The sequence below is a fragment of the Simochromis diagramma genome, unplaced genomic scaffold (genome assembly GCF_900408965.1).
Source record: "Simochromis diagramma unplaced genomic scaffold, fSimDia1.1 OVJJ01000802.1, whole genome shotgun sequence".
Taxonomy (NCBI): Eukaryota; Metazoa; Chordata; class Actinopteri; order Cichliformes; family Cichlidae; genus Simochromis; species Simochromis diagramma.
Genome location: NW_024387492.1, coordinates 4,931,908 through 4,944,385, shown reverse-complemented (window position 1 = coordinate 4,944,385; position 12,478 = coordinate 4,931,908). Strand labels below are relative to the sequence as shown.

The 12,478-nt window shown below is 39.3% G+C and overlaps 1 protein-coding gene across 7 annotated transcripts in view; it reads left to right on the top strand.

The window, feature by feature from the left end:
- The window catches only part of LOC120725428 (MAM domain-containing glycosylphosphatidylinositol anchor protein 2-like), a 194,068-nt gene that overhangs the window by 95,239 nt on the left and 86,351 nt on the right, over positions 1-12,478 (top strand). For 4 of the 7 annotated variants that reach the window (XM_040018326.1, XM_040018324.1, XM_040018327.1 and 1 more), the window contains 2 exons: positions 7,274-7,470; positions 12,146-12,281. In XM_040018326.1, coding sequence (XP_039874260.1) covers positions 7,274-7,470; positions 12,146-12,281 — 333 coding nt within the window. The remainder of the gene's footprint in view (positions 1-7,273; positions 7,471-12,145; positions 12,282-12,478) is intronic. The other 3 variants (XM_040018329.1, XM_040018328.1, XM_040018325.1) reach the window with 1 other exon arrangement.

Here is a 12,478-nt window from a genome sequence, read left to right as displayed (position 1 = left end):
TGTAAACTTAACCATAATCTGTTTTCAGAGCTTTGACTTCAAGCTATGCAGCGTTTATAAATAAGCTCTTATAGAAAATAAAAATAGATTTTTTTTCACCATCATGCTACATTATCAAAATCTATATATCTATATTCACTTAGGCTGCACTGCTACTTCAACTGGCAGTAATTATACTTAACCAGACCCGATGACTGTGGCCTGAAAGACCATTACTTTGATACCTAATGTATATCCTATGATGACTCAAGATAGAGAGAAAAAGACTGAGCGCATATGTAGCCTAAGGCAGAATGGTAGCCAGTAAGGGACATTTCATAGAGAAAGTGAGAGGAAAGCCACTTCCTCCCCGTCCCCTAGTACAAATTTAATTTCAAATAAACGCAGAGATGTTGAAATACTTAATGAATAATTCAATGCTTGTTAGTCAGTGCCACAGAGGCATGCCAAAGAAGTGCCATGGCAAGGGTGGTGTGTTGCCCTTTATAAGCCTTAACCCTGCATGTCTAGCTGGGTTAATGTTCCTGGCAGAGACAGCAGTGAAGCAGCTATAAACCCCCCCAATGTCAAAGATGTGCCCCTTCACAGTTTAATAAAACAGCTGTTGTGACCGCCAATAACTGACCTACTGATTATATTTCATTTCAAATATTCCTATAGTCCCATAGTGCCGTAAAATAGCACACATAAAGCTATCTGACCTAATGAACCTAATGAAGTGTTTTTATTACAAATGAGTTTTAGATATTTATTACTGTTCTTCAGATGGAATCACAACAAAACCTGCTATTTATTTGTAAGTATTGATAATTATTATTTTTTATAAAGCACTTTTCTTAAAGTTACAAAGAGGTTCGCAGAAAAAAAATGTTTTAAAAAGTCTGAGACATGGATAAAAGAAAATAAGATAAATAGTAAGAATGTACAAGAAAATTAAAACCAACATTGCCATCTATCAGACGGTTGTGAAAGCTATAAAAACGTTTTTAAAAGAAACTAAAAAGACAATAAAGAAGTCGACATTGTGACTTGACTGGCCAGACTGTTCACAGTTTGAGAGCTCTAATGATAAAGGCCTGCTGATCTTTGTTTACTTGCTGAAACTTTAGAATAACCAGCAGCCCAGATGTAAGTAAGTGCCAGACACATGGGAGACTAACAAGTTCTTCATATAATTGGCAGCAAGCCTATTTTGCCTATTTAATTCTTTAAAAGTCATTATTATTATTATTCTCATATTTCTAGGTGCCAGTTAAAATCCAGGCAAAAATGTTTTAAATGAACTGACGTCAATTAAGTGAGTTGTGACTGATGCTGTCAAGGCAGAAAAAGAAATAAAAGAACACATGACCTTATGTACGTCATTAGCAAACAAGAATGGTCTCATTTTTAAATTTTATTTAAGCTGAAAGTTTTTTTTTTTTTTTAAATATAAATCAAAATGGTAAATGTCACTGACATTCATTTCAGAAATGGCTTATTAGATGTGTTTTCAAAAGTGTGTTTTTAAATTATCTGGCTTTACCGACTTTGACTTTAAACACTTGATTTTTAATAAATTTATTAAAAGTTCTTTAAATGGATGTCACAATAGTAGTCAAAGGTTTGACTGTGTCAATGCTTTTTAAATGAAAAAAATCCTGAAATTTAAATTAGTACCCATAGTTGTGTGTGACATATTTGCACTGTTATTAATCCTCTGCATCAATGCAAATGCACCTGCATGCTTTCATGCTGAAGATACTCAGTGATAAGATTGTTATTGTTCTTGCTCTATAAAGTGAACATGAAGTTAATGTTACAGCCTGTTTATCAGTAAGACTAAAAACAGGAAAAAGCGAGTCTATTTCTATAACACAGTCGATGACAACAATTTTATGCTGCCCAAACAAATCTCAAGCTAAACAGGAGGAAGCCTTCATGCCTTAATGAGATAAAGTATTTTGTAGATTATCCTATCGTTTTTCTGCACAACGGACAGAGTCAGAGCATCGTTTTTTCCCAAACATTTTAGGAGAATCACTGGTTTATCGCAGAGAGCGCAAAAGGCAAAGTTTGCATTAGTTGATAAAAATCCCCCCACAAAGAACTCACCAAAATAGTAAATCTTTAATGTATATATTTACTTTTACCTCTTTTAGTTTGCTCTACAGCTTTACAAGTTGAAATAATATTACATCTTTGCCACTATTGTGTGTAATAAGTGTGAGTTTTAACAACACATTCACAGGGCTAAAGTTTGGCTATTAGCAGGAATTTAGCTGTCAGCAGCAGTTTTACAGATCTGATGTAGATTCATTTCTACAAAGACACAATAGACAATTCACAGCAAGTCAGAAAGACTTATGAAAGAAATATGGTAGCGGTTCACCTGTTTGAGAAAAACTGTGTGGGCAACTAGTTCAGAATAACTATTTGGGCAAATGATGAAGCCAAAACCCATCAGTCAGTCGGTAAAGTTGTTCTGTTTGCTACAAGTGTTGCAGGAGCTTTAACTCGTTATGATTTTATTTTCTTTACCTACCTGAAAAGTAGGTAAAGTTGTGCCAGAAAGTTTAACTCTGCTTCTAATGCATTTATGGATTTCATAATCTACAGTACATAATATGATGAGATGTCTTTGTACACAACAAGCAAGGCCAACAACCAGTACTGAATGACCGTGACCTGCCCTCGGAGAGACCTTCTTTAAAAGATGAATAACCAGCACATTCTGTGGTGGAAATCATTATGTGGGCTCAAGGACGGTCATTGAATGCATATTGCTGCAGAACTGAGAAAGTACAAATTATATCTGCCATATGAAAAAAAGAAATTGAATAAACTGGAACCAGAAATACCTCTGCCCTCTTTAAATGCAACTTGCACAATGGTCTGCTGAATATGTTGAGGGAACATTGGCCAAGCAGACATCACTCCACCCTCATGTTTAGCCAAATAAAAAAGGAACCTACGCAGCCTCATCTTATCACTGTGCACTGCAGCTAGTAAAGTATACATATAACAAGCCATAAACTGTCACAACAGTCTTTAGATATTTAACATCACTGGAAATCTAGCCATGTGGGTATTACGCTTCTGACTGACTCTCATTTTGCAGTGTGTCCACTCACTGTTTCTTTGTTTCTCGGCACAGAAATGTCTATGCCACACCGTCGCGTCTGAACGAGTTTCTCAGTGGATTCTCTCCTCTCCCTCCTTTCATCCCCCCCGACAGCACTGAGAGCAGAGCAGCACATGAAACTGCTCACGCTCATATCTCATGTCTCAGAGAATGATATTCAGTTTACTGAGATATCTCTGCTACACAGGCGCCGTCGTCAGAGTGGACTTATTGCAGAAATAGATGCATCATGCCCTCAGCCTCCCGCCAAACTCATCCATCCGCCTCGACAATCACGCTTTAGTGTGAAGCAACAGATGACACCAAATAGATACAGTTAGCAGGAGGTAGTTATTGTGGAGTGTAGCCATGAGATAGAGGTCACTATTGCCGAGGGTTTGAGAGATGGAGGGAAAGGAAATGTTCTGACAATAAATTACATGCTGGATTCACATATTCCATCAGAGGCTTCTGCATGAGATGAATGTTATATATCACTAAAGTGGGTTATTAACCTTGTGACCCACATAAATGAAATGCAATAAAGTGCATCATTCAGCAAACAGTAATTACAAACCATCTATATCATGGTGTATTTGGGCTCACTTATTTGATGTGTGTTTACACATAACAGTGCATATTGTCAACAATTTTAGATCTTTGTGCGCTATATTTATCCCAAGCGTAACACATTAGCCTGAGAATATTACAGAAATTTCATGTAGAGTCCTCCGTGCCCATAGTTTCAGTTTATTGTTATTAATCTAAAGCATTAAGGGAAAAAAGGGCCCTCACGGGTATTAAAAATTCTTGCTATGCACATGAACAAAGACATGAATACTTGATGGACATTAAATCAGGTGGCAGACTCATTCTCAGCAACCACTCTTACTGTCTAAAGACCAAGTTTATGACTTAGATAAATGTCAGGATAACTTTATTGTTTTTTCTTTTGTTTTAGATTGTTTTGTTTCTGGGGGATTTTTTTAGCATTACTTGTCCAAATTAGTTTTTAAAAAAAGGGGGATTGCCATTAATTCAGACCCGGAAACAGTCCTCCTTAGAACAGTCCATTAATCCTATATCTCTTGCACTTGCTCACGGTCCCTTGGCACAAAATAAAAGCAAAGAGCTTGTCAGTGACATAAGAGAGCTGTTTTCACTCATGAAAGACATTTCACAAATGTCATTCAGGTCAGCAGCTCCCGCTGGTAATCATGCTGGGACAGTGATTAGGTGAAATTAATCGCCACCCTCTGTTGCTCATGGCTGACAGCCCGGAAGCCTGATAGGCTCTCTCTTCTCAGGTGACTTTGGCAAGTCAGGTGGAGAGGGTGAAAGACATCAAAGCCAAGAAGAAATAGACAAACCCACGTTAGATTAGCACCCAGGAGACAGCACTGAAAAAGTGTGCGTCTGTGTGTGGCATGTTGGTGTAGGTGGAGTGGGGCAATACGTGTGTTTTCATGTAGGTGTCTGCCTTTTTTTGGCGGTGGGTAGGTGGGGGGGGGAGACGTGGGAGGGGACATGAAAGGGAAGCAGCCATGGTTTGATGTGATAATGAAGTGCCTTCTTTAGTCTTCAATTTCTCTTTTATCCAAACCACTCACTTGTGCCTATTTGTCCAACAAATGTTTTGGTAGGCCTGTAAAGTACAAATCTGATTTCTGCTAGTCAAATGGGAATATCATCATCATGTCGGGTTTTATTTGAGGTTTTTTTTCAGTGTAGAAGATTAAAAAAAAAAAAAGATGAACCGAGCGTTGTAGCCCTTTTATGCTCGTCTTGTGAGACTTCCACTGCCTCGCATGCACATTGCATCTAACGTTTGCACTTTTGTGCATCATGCTGCCTCCCCCGCCTCCCATTACAGAGAAACCCAGAGTTTGGAGACTTGTCATGGCTGATAGAGGTGAGCGGGAGTGATGCTACGGTTAGTGCGCTAGAGCGTTTAGCTGTACATGGGCAGATTTACCGGCCTGTGAACCCATAAACCTGCAATTACAAACCCTAACAACTCTGGCGCAGACTGCTTGTACACCGCAGTTTTCCTGTGGGCTCTGGGATTTAAGCTTCACAATCAGTCAAGCGTGACTTCAGAAGCTAATTGCACAAGAGTGACATGCACACACACACACACACATGCACAATCCTTACGGGGGGAGAAAAAAAATGATGGTGGAGGTGGAATTTTGTTTGAAATTCATCAAATTTTAATCCACTGCGTGCATTTCCATATTTCCATATTTATCTCTTTGCGCTCCTAGCATCCACTCCTTCTCTGCATATCATTTCAGCCCTATTTATAGCTCAAACTGCTCCTTACCTAATATACACATATACAGGCACTTTCGTTGTCACCAAGTAAAAAAAAAAAAAGGCATCCTCCTATCAGGTCCAATGTTCAATGACACATGTATCCCAAGGTAGATAGGGCTGTCAATGAATCACTCCATTCCTGCCGCAGTTGGTAAACTGACTGTTTGTAGCAGGAAACGGATGAGGCAGACGCTGGGTAGAGTCAGAGATAAGATGTAGGATTCATACTCTTCTTCTCCTCTCTATAATGAATCAGTGTATTTACTTAGAGCAATCTGCTCCTCTAAAATGGCCCTGCAATTGCTCTGTCTTCTCTAGAGCGTTATCACCCCCCTCTCCTGCTTTTTTTTTTCCTCCCCACCCCTCCAAAGGTAATTGCTCTTACCTGAGACACTGTAATGGATCCTGGATGAAGTATTGACCGCTGCTAGATTTTGATTAAGGGGCTGTAGGGCAGAACATGTCTTTAATGAAACCGAGGAATCAGCATTCTCTGGTTGGTGTGTCCAGGAGGGATGCTGTGGCCCACAGCCCTTTGATTAGGACCTGATCCTTTGCAAATCCAGGGGTGGGCCAAAGCTGCAGAATTAAAAGGAATGAATTTATCCATTAACGATACCTAAAGCATGTGTAGTTTTTCTCTAGAGGCTTATAATCATTAAATATTTGGGTATTTACCGTGAGCAGTTTGCTTGCTTTTTTGCTCACACGTTAAAACACCAGCTCAGTCATCCACCTTGTTGCACATTGGCTGATACACTAACTCCCCCATCAACACCCTCAATCATATCCCCCCTCATAGGTCACTCGTTATCAGTTAGAATTTTAAGGATGAAGAATAACTTGCGTGGGTGTCTCTCATCCTTTCCTTAAATTGCCTCATTTTTTTTCTTTTCTTTTTTTTTTTTTGCTCATGAAAAAACTGATTGCATCTCGGATGGAGATGAAAGGGAAACAGCTAGCTCCCCACGTTCTTTAAGCGTGCAAATGGACATAATCTAAAAGGCGAGTATTAGCATGCTAAAAGACACCACAGCTATGATGAACACCATTTGCCAAGGCTTAATGCGATAGCCGGGTAAGATGATTAACTTTGAATCCATTTAATCAACGACAGGCACTTTTTCAAATAACCAACTGTCTGGTATTGGGGTAAAACTTCCTTCAGATCTGTCAGGGAATGGGTAGAGTAACAGATGTGTCAAATCACAGAGTGCCTGAATGAGATCAGAGGCCAGCCAAACAGTGTTCTTTGAAGTGATGGACATCAAACATCATTTTGTGCACAGTATTTGTCATCCTCTCTCGTCTTTGAAGCTCACAATGGAGTGCGACTTGGAGCACTCAGCAGCTCGATTTGACTGGGAAGTCAATGTGCCCTTGGGCGGCATCCTATTGACTTAAACAGTTCAGGTAGTGGGCTTCTCACCTCCTTTCTCACGTTGACCCCCGAGTCCATGCAGATTGCTGGCTCCCCCTAATGCAATGAGAATTCTGACCCCTTCACTCAGACCTCTAACCACAATCAAGAAGTGCGTATTGTGAGCGATTATAGTTGTGATTGCTGTTACGGTACAGATTTGTTATTGCTACAGCATCCTGGAAAATATAGTGTGTGAATGTGAGAGTGAATGAATGGTAGAATTGTAAAGCGTGTTGAGTGTCTAGAAAAGCGCTATATAAATGCAATCCATTATTGTGTATATATATAATATTTATTTATTTATTTATATTTATTTATTTTTTGGAAATATGGTAACATATTGATCTATAGATTTGTTGTTTAGTGAAAAATGGGAAAGTGTTTATTAATGCCTTCCTCCTCTGTGTGTGTGTGGGATCCTTTCACAGACCTTGATGACCCGGTGGTGACAGTGCACCAGAGTATAGGAGAAGCTAAGGAACAGTTCTACTATGAGAGGACTGTATTCCTGCGCTGTGTGGCTAACTCCAACCCGCCTGTCCGCTACAGCTGGCATCGTGGGAGAGAGGTCCTGACGCAAGGCTCAGACAAGGGTGTGGAGATCTATGAGCCATTTTTCACACAGGTAAGTCGACAGGAACGTGATTTGAATGAATATCTCAAATTAAAATGAATGGCACATGTAGAGAAAGTTGATCTATTTTAAAGGTCTAAAAGAAGGACATGGTATGACCAAGAATTACGAAACAAATGTAATAGCCAAGACAACAAATTCATCAACAAAGTGTTTGCGCCTTCCTATGTGACACCATGTGGACATTGCTCGCGGGTTATCCGCCATATTGGACTTGATACAACCATTGGTTACTAGGGAAACGTGCTTTCTGATTAATTAGCCGTGGCTCCTATGGGGCTGGCTGTCACTCATGACTGCTTTGGTTGCTAGCAGGTTGTCTGTTGATTTTCATGCTTTTCTGCAAATATTTGCTAATTACTAGCTGATTGATAGTACAACTTGATAAAGTGCGACATGAACTTGAAATGGACGGGGTTTACATTCTCAGTCAAAGTTATGATTTAGTGCTGATTCCTTCTTACAAAAGGTGATACTTTTACCTTGAAGACAACATTTCTGGTGTTGCATTTTTAAAGAGACAGCAGAACTTGCTGTACGAAGAACGACTTTATTGCTTGACCAATGCTCGACAAGTCCACCACTTCCATTAAAAACATGATCACAGCAATATCCTCGTGACCAAAGCGAACGCAAGGAGGCTTTTTTCTTAACCAGCTGGAGAACATATGTTTTTCCATAGTGACAGGTGGTTGTCACGGGTCTGTCAGCCTTTATGATTGAGGATTTTGCATTTTTTGCATTTTTCCCAGCAACCACTTAAAACTGCTCGGGTTGCCAGATGCTCACAGACCAGTCTGTAGATTTGTCTGACATTGCCACCATCATCATAACACATCAAGATGGGTTCAAGTTTCCAACCATGACTCTACAGCCGTCTTTTTTTACTGACTGTTGTCTAATGTTGTTAGCATTTGAATGTGAACCTTTGGTAAAAGTCTTTGAATTCTGTTTTGCCCAACCTGTCATTAAGACATGCACCTTGTGCCCTCCCCCAGAGACTACAAAGAAAGAACAAATAGGCTGATACCGTACAGAGGATCTGAAACCATTTAATAACCTTCTGAAGGCAAAGCACAAGCTCTGTTTATCAGGTGCTAAATTAGCTGAAACTCTGTCTCACAGCGTGCTCTCATATTTATTTAGCGATCCACTCATGACCAGAATTAAGTCGCAGCTGTGGCACCTTCATGTGTGCGTGTGCTGTTTGTTTAACCATGAGAAGGCGAAAGAAATTCCAACAAACATTTTCATTATAAATCAAGCAGTTTTGGAAAACACCAACAAACAAAAAAAGGCTTGGAATTCTCCAGAAATTCCCACAGTATATTACTCTCTCACCATGGGACCGCATTTTGGTTTCAGTTGCAATAAACAGAAAGAGCAAAGTATTATTTTTGCCATCAGATGTGAAGCTTCATTGCACTCCATGAATTACGCAATGGCCTTTATTACGAATATAAATGGCCTTTCGGAAAAGAAATAAAAATAAGCCCTGCACCTAAAGTAAACCATCTTTCTTAGCAGTGCCATTATTAATATCGGTAATGCACTGTATTATTGCATATTGTGGCATATTTTTAAAGGTACTGCAAAGCTTTAAAACTGATGCATACACATACACATATAAATGTAAATCATGATATATCTTGACCTCATTTAACAATGCGTTAACAAACCCAACATCACACTGTCACAACAGCCGCACACCCTTTCTGCATTTTTTTTTTAGCGAGATGAGTAAGAGGCAGTTGCTAATTACTGAATCAACGCAGCACGTTGTCACGTAATTATAGTGTTTCTATTTGATTTAGGTGATTTGATTATGTATTGGCAATAACATTATTGTTGTGGCTATTTGTTATAAAACCCTGCTGCATACCTTAGAGTGCAGTACCAGCCTCACTAACCCAGTTTCATGAGTTACATGCATATTAAGGATTTGCAGATGCTGAAAGGCTGCGGAAAGACTTTTCTTCACAAATCAGTTCTTTCAGATGATCAAGTGGATTTTCTTTACAGTCTGAAAATTGAGAAGCTTTGTTCCAAAATGGATTTTGTGCAGTCAACAAAGAACTGATTGAGATTGTTCAGCCACTTGTGAGGGAATTGTAGTTTTCTTTTTCTTTTTTTGTTTAATTGATCGAATTGGATGTGAGTTGTATGTGGAATGGAGCGTCTGAGAGAATACAAAACTATGACAAAGAGAAAAAGACATCTGAGAGGGGAAAAGAGGCTTAAGAAGTGGCAAGAGGAAAAGAAAAAAGATTTTTTTTTTTTTTAAAAAAAGAAGTGAAATTGATGTTTGGCCAAATGGAGAAAGATGGCTGGGAACTAATAGAGTGGGTGAAGGAGTCTGAAGAAGCTGCACAACCGGGCCCCAAAAGACACTTCTCCCTTCCATCCTGCTCTTCATACCTCTTTGCTCCTTCCCTCGCTCCTTCATCCTGCCCTCTATTAAAGCTTTAATTGGGTCTGAAATTTGAACACAACCCAAAACTCAGAGATTAGCATTACGTGAATCCAACCCCAAATAAATCCTGACTAAACTCCAAGTAATTTGCACATATAAATGGCTAATAACATTATTTTTCAACAATATATTGGAACTTGCCTGAACTCTCCGCTGACTATTCAGGGAATCACTTGTAACTGACCTAAATCAAAGCTGCAGCGTCTCCTTTTGTCTCCTTTTGTCTCCTTTTCCTTTTTTATCCATGGATTTTTAGTTAAGTTTATCTTTACGACTTCCTTTCTTCACTCTGGCACAATTTTTGCCAGCCCAGCAAAATGCTTTATATTCCCACTGATGCTGTAGAAATGCAGGAGTGCCATTTTAAACCAGTTCATAATTGAGCGAGCAGAGGTGTGGCTTTATTGTAGAAACCACGTCCTGCTGTCTGTAACGTTTTCCCTCTGGCTGCAAAACTTTGCCTGCAATGTGTCGAAAATAGCACAATTATCCACTTCATCCATTATTTCTGCTTCAATTTTAGGCTATTAGAATAATTAACACTTATGGATTTGATGTTTTTGTGTGCTATGATATTCTCTTTTTTCAGATGTTACCTTCTATAAAATGACAATAAGCCGTAATGTATCATTTTCTAATTTGTGATGGGCTGTAATATCAGTGTTGGAGTTGCCAAGATGTGGAAAAAAACCTTTGTTTTTTTTGTTTTTTTGCTGTAATTAATTAGGATGCCTACTGCAACCGACTGTTTGTCCAGCTAGCTTATGGAAAAGGTCAGAAAGAAAATCAATTTATTAACTGCTTATTAACATTTACAACCGCAGGCCTAATGTAGTTCACTTCACTTAGATACAATTTGACCAGCAACAAGAATGTGAAATGAGGCTGAGAAGACCTTTTTTATTCACATTGTTTGGTGAAAGTTTGCATTATTACTGTATCAGATTTGCAGGTATAAATGTTAGTGTTTCCTGTGAGGAATTAGCAAATTATTTTGATCCGAGTGTCAAGGCTTTTAAGTAGGTAATCAAACAGTCTAGTGGATGATTTATTAATGAATTAAAAAGCTAAAAAGGCAAAAAAGTGTCTCAAATGGTTACCACATCTCAGAATGTGGTAACCATTTTTTTGATTCATCTCCCTCAGACATTTTCCCAGAGCCAGTGTCCTGCTGCTTGCATGAAAAATACCCTCAAGTCATTTTTACCACCAAACATCTTAAGCCCAAGTGGTTTCAATTTTAGTTTTTCTTCCTCACAAACATGCAGTTAAAGCATGAAAACAAAGCTAGAGATGCCATATTTGTTGGCTGATAGACACCACACTCCTCCCAAATTTCTATAGACACCTATTAAGTCTCATTCCCAAAGCTCTTTATGTACTTTAGTGTTCAATCTGTCCATCAATATGGCCATCAATCCCTCGGACCACTTTGGTTTAATGGCTTTAACCCCTTGCATTTTCCAAATTGTCTTTCCTACCAGTTGCACCAATTGCATTTTGAATACCTCAGTACCATAGGCATCGTTCCCCTGATATCCGCTTCAAAGCAAAAGTGGTAACGGAAAAATAAAGGAAGCGAAATGTTGGGTCCATGGCTCATCTAATGCAATTAATTTATCCATGAGCCTCACCAGAAATGAAAGGGTGTGAAAGTCGTGAGTGATTGCAGCGTTGTGTGTGCTGGCACAGCATGTGGCTGACTCATCTTTGATTCCCTCCCCAACGCATCCCTGCACCCACACACTGGAGTCAGCCAGATCAAAGATTTACATCCTTATTGTAACCTTTCGGGTGGGGCTCATAGTCGACAGGCCTGGTTGGAATCAAACGCACTTTGTCAATGGGCGAGCCATTTCTTTGGAGAGATCCCCTACTGTGCTCATCTGTATTCCTGGAGCTCTGTGGCAAAAAATGCTACAGGGCTTTTCACTAGAGAGTAATCCACTCATTGCTGAAAAACATCAGCATCATTTTCATTTAGATTTAACTATCAAATGTCTGAACTCTGTGGCACTTTTTCACCTGCCTTTATTAAAATTACATACGTGTTAATAAATATCGACTTTTCTGTGGAGCAATTTGGCCTTTGTAATCTCCTTCCCAGTGCCTATTTTTTATATTCCTTTCACTTGATTATGTTCATATTGTTGCACCCATTTGCATACCAGTGTTGTTTTTTCGTCTGAGCTGCAGGGGGAAACGAAGATTCTGAAGCTGAAGAATCTGCGTCCCCAAGACTACGCTAACTACAGCTGCATCGCCTCTGTCAGAAATGTGTGTGGGATTCCTGACCGCAGTGTTATCTTCAGACTTACCAACAAGACAGGTACTCCACATCATTACTGACTTTTGTGCACAGAAAGGCTTATTGCAACCAAATAATTATATCCTAAAAAAGAAAGATGTAGAAAGAGAAAGATGAACTGTCATGCATTTTCTCAGCTGAGTTATTCTGTAACTGTCATAACTGCCAAAGCCGTCCATCTTCCTCCAGTCTATCATCGATGCTCTCTTTTTCCACAG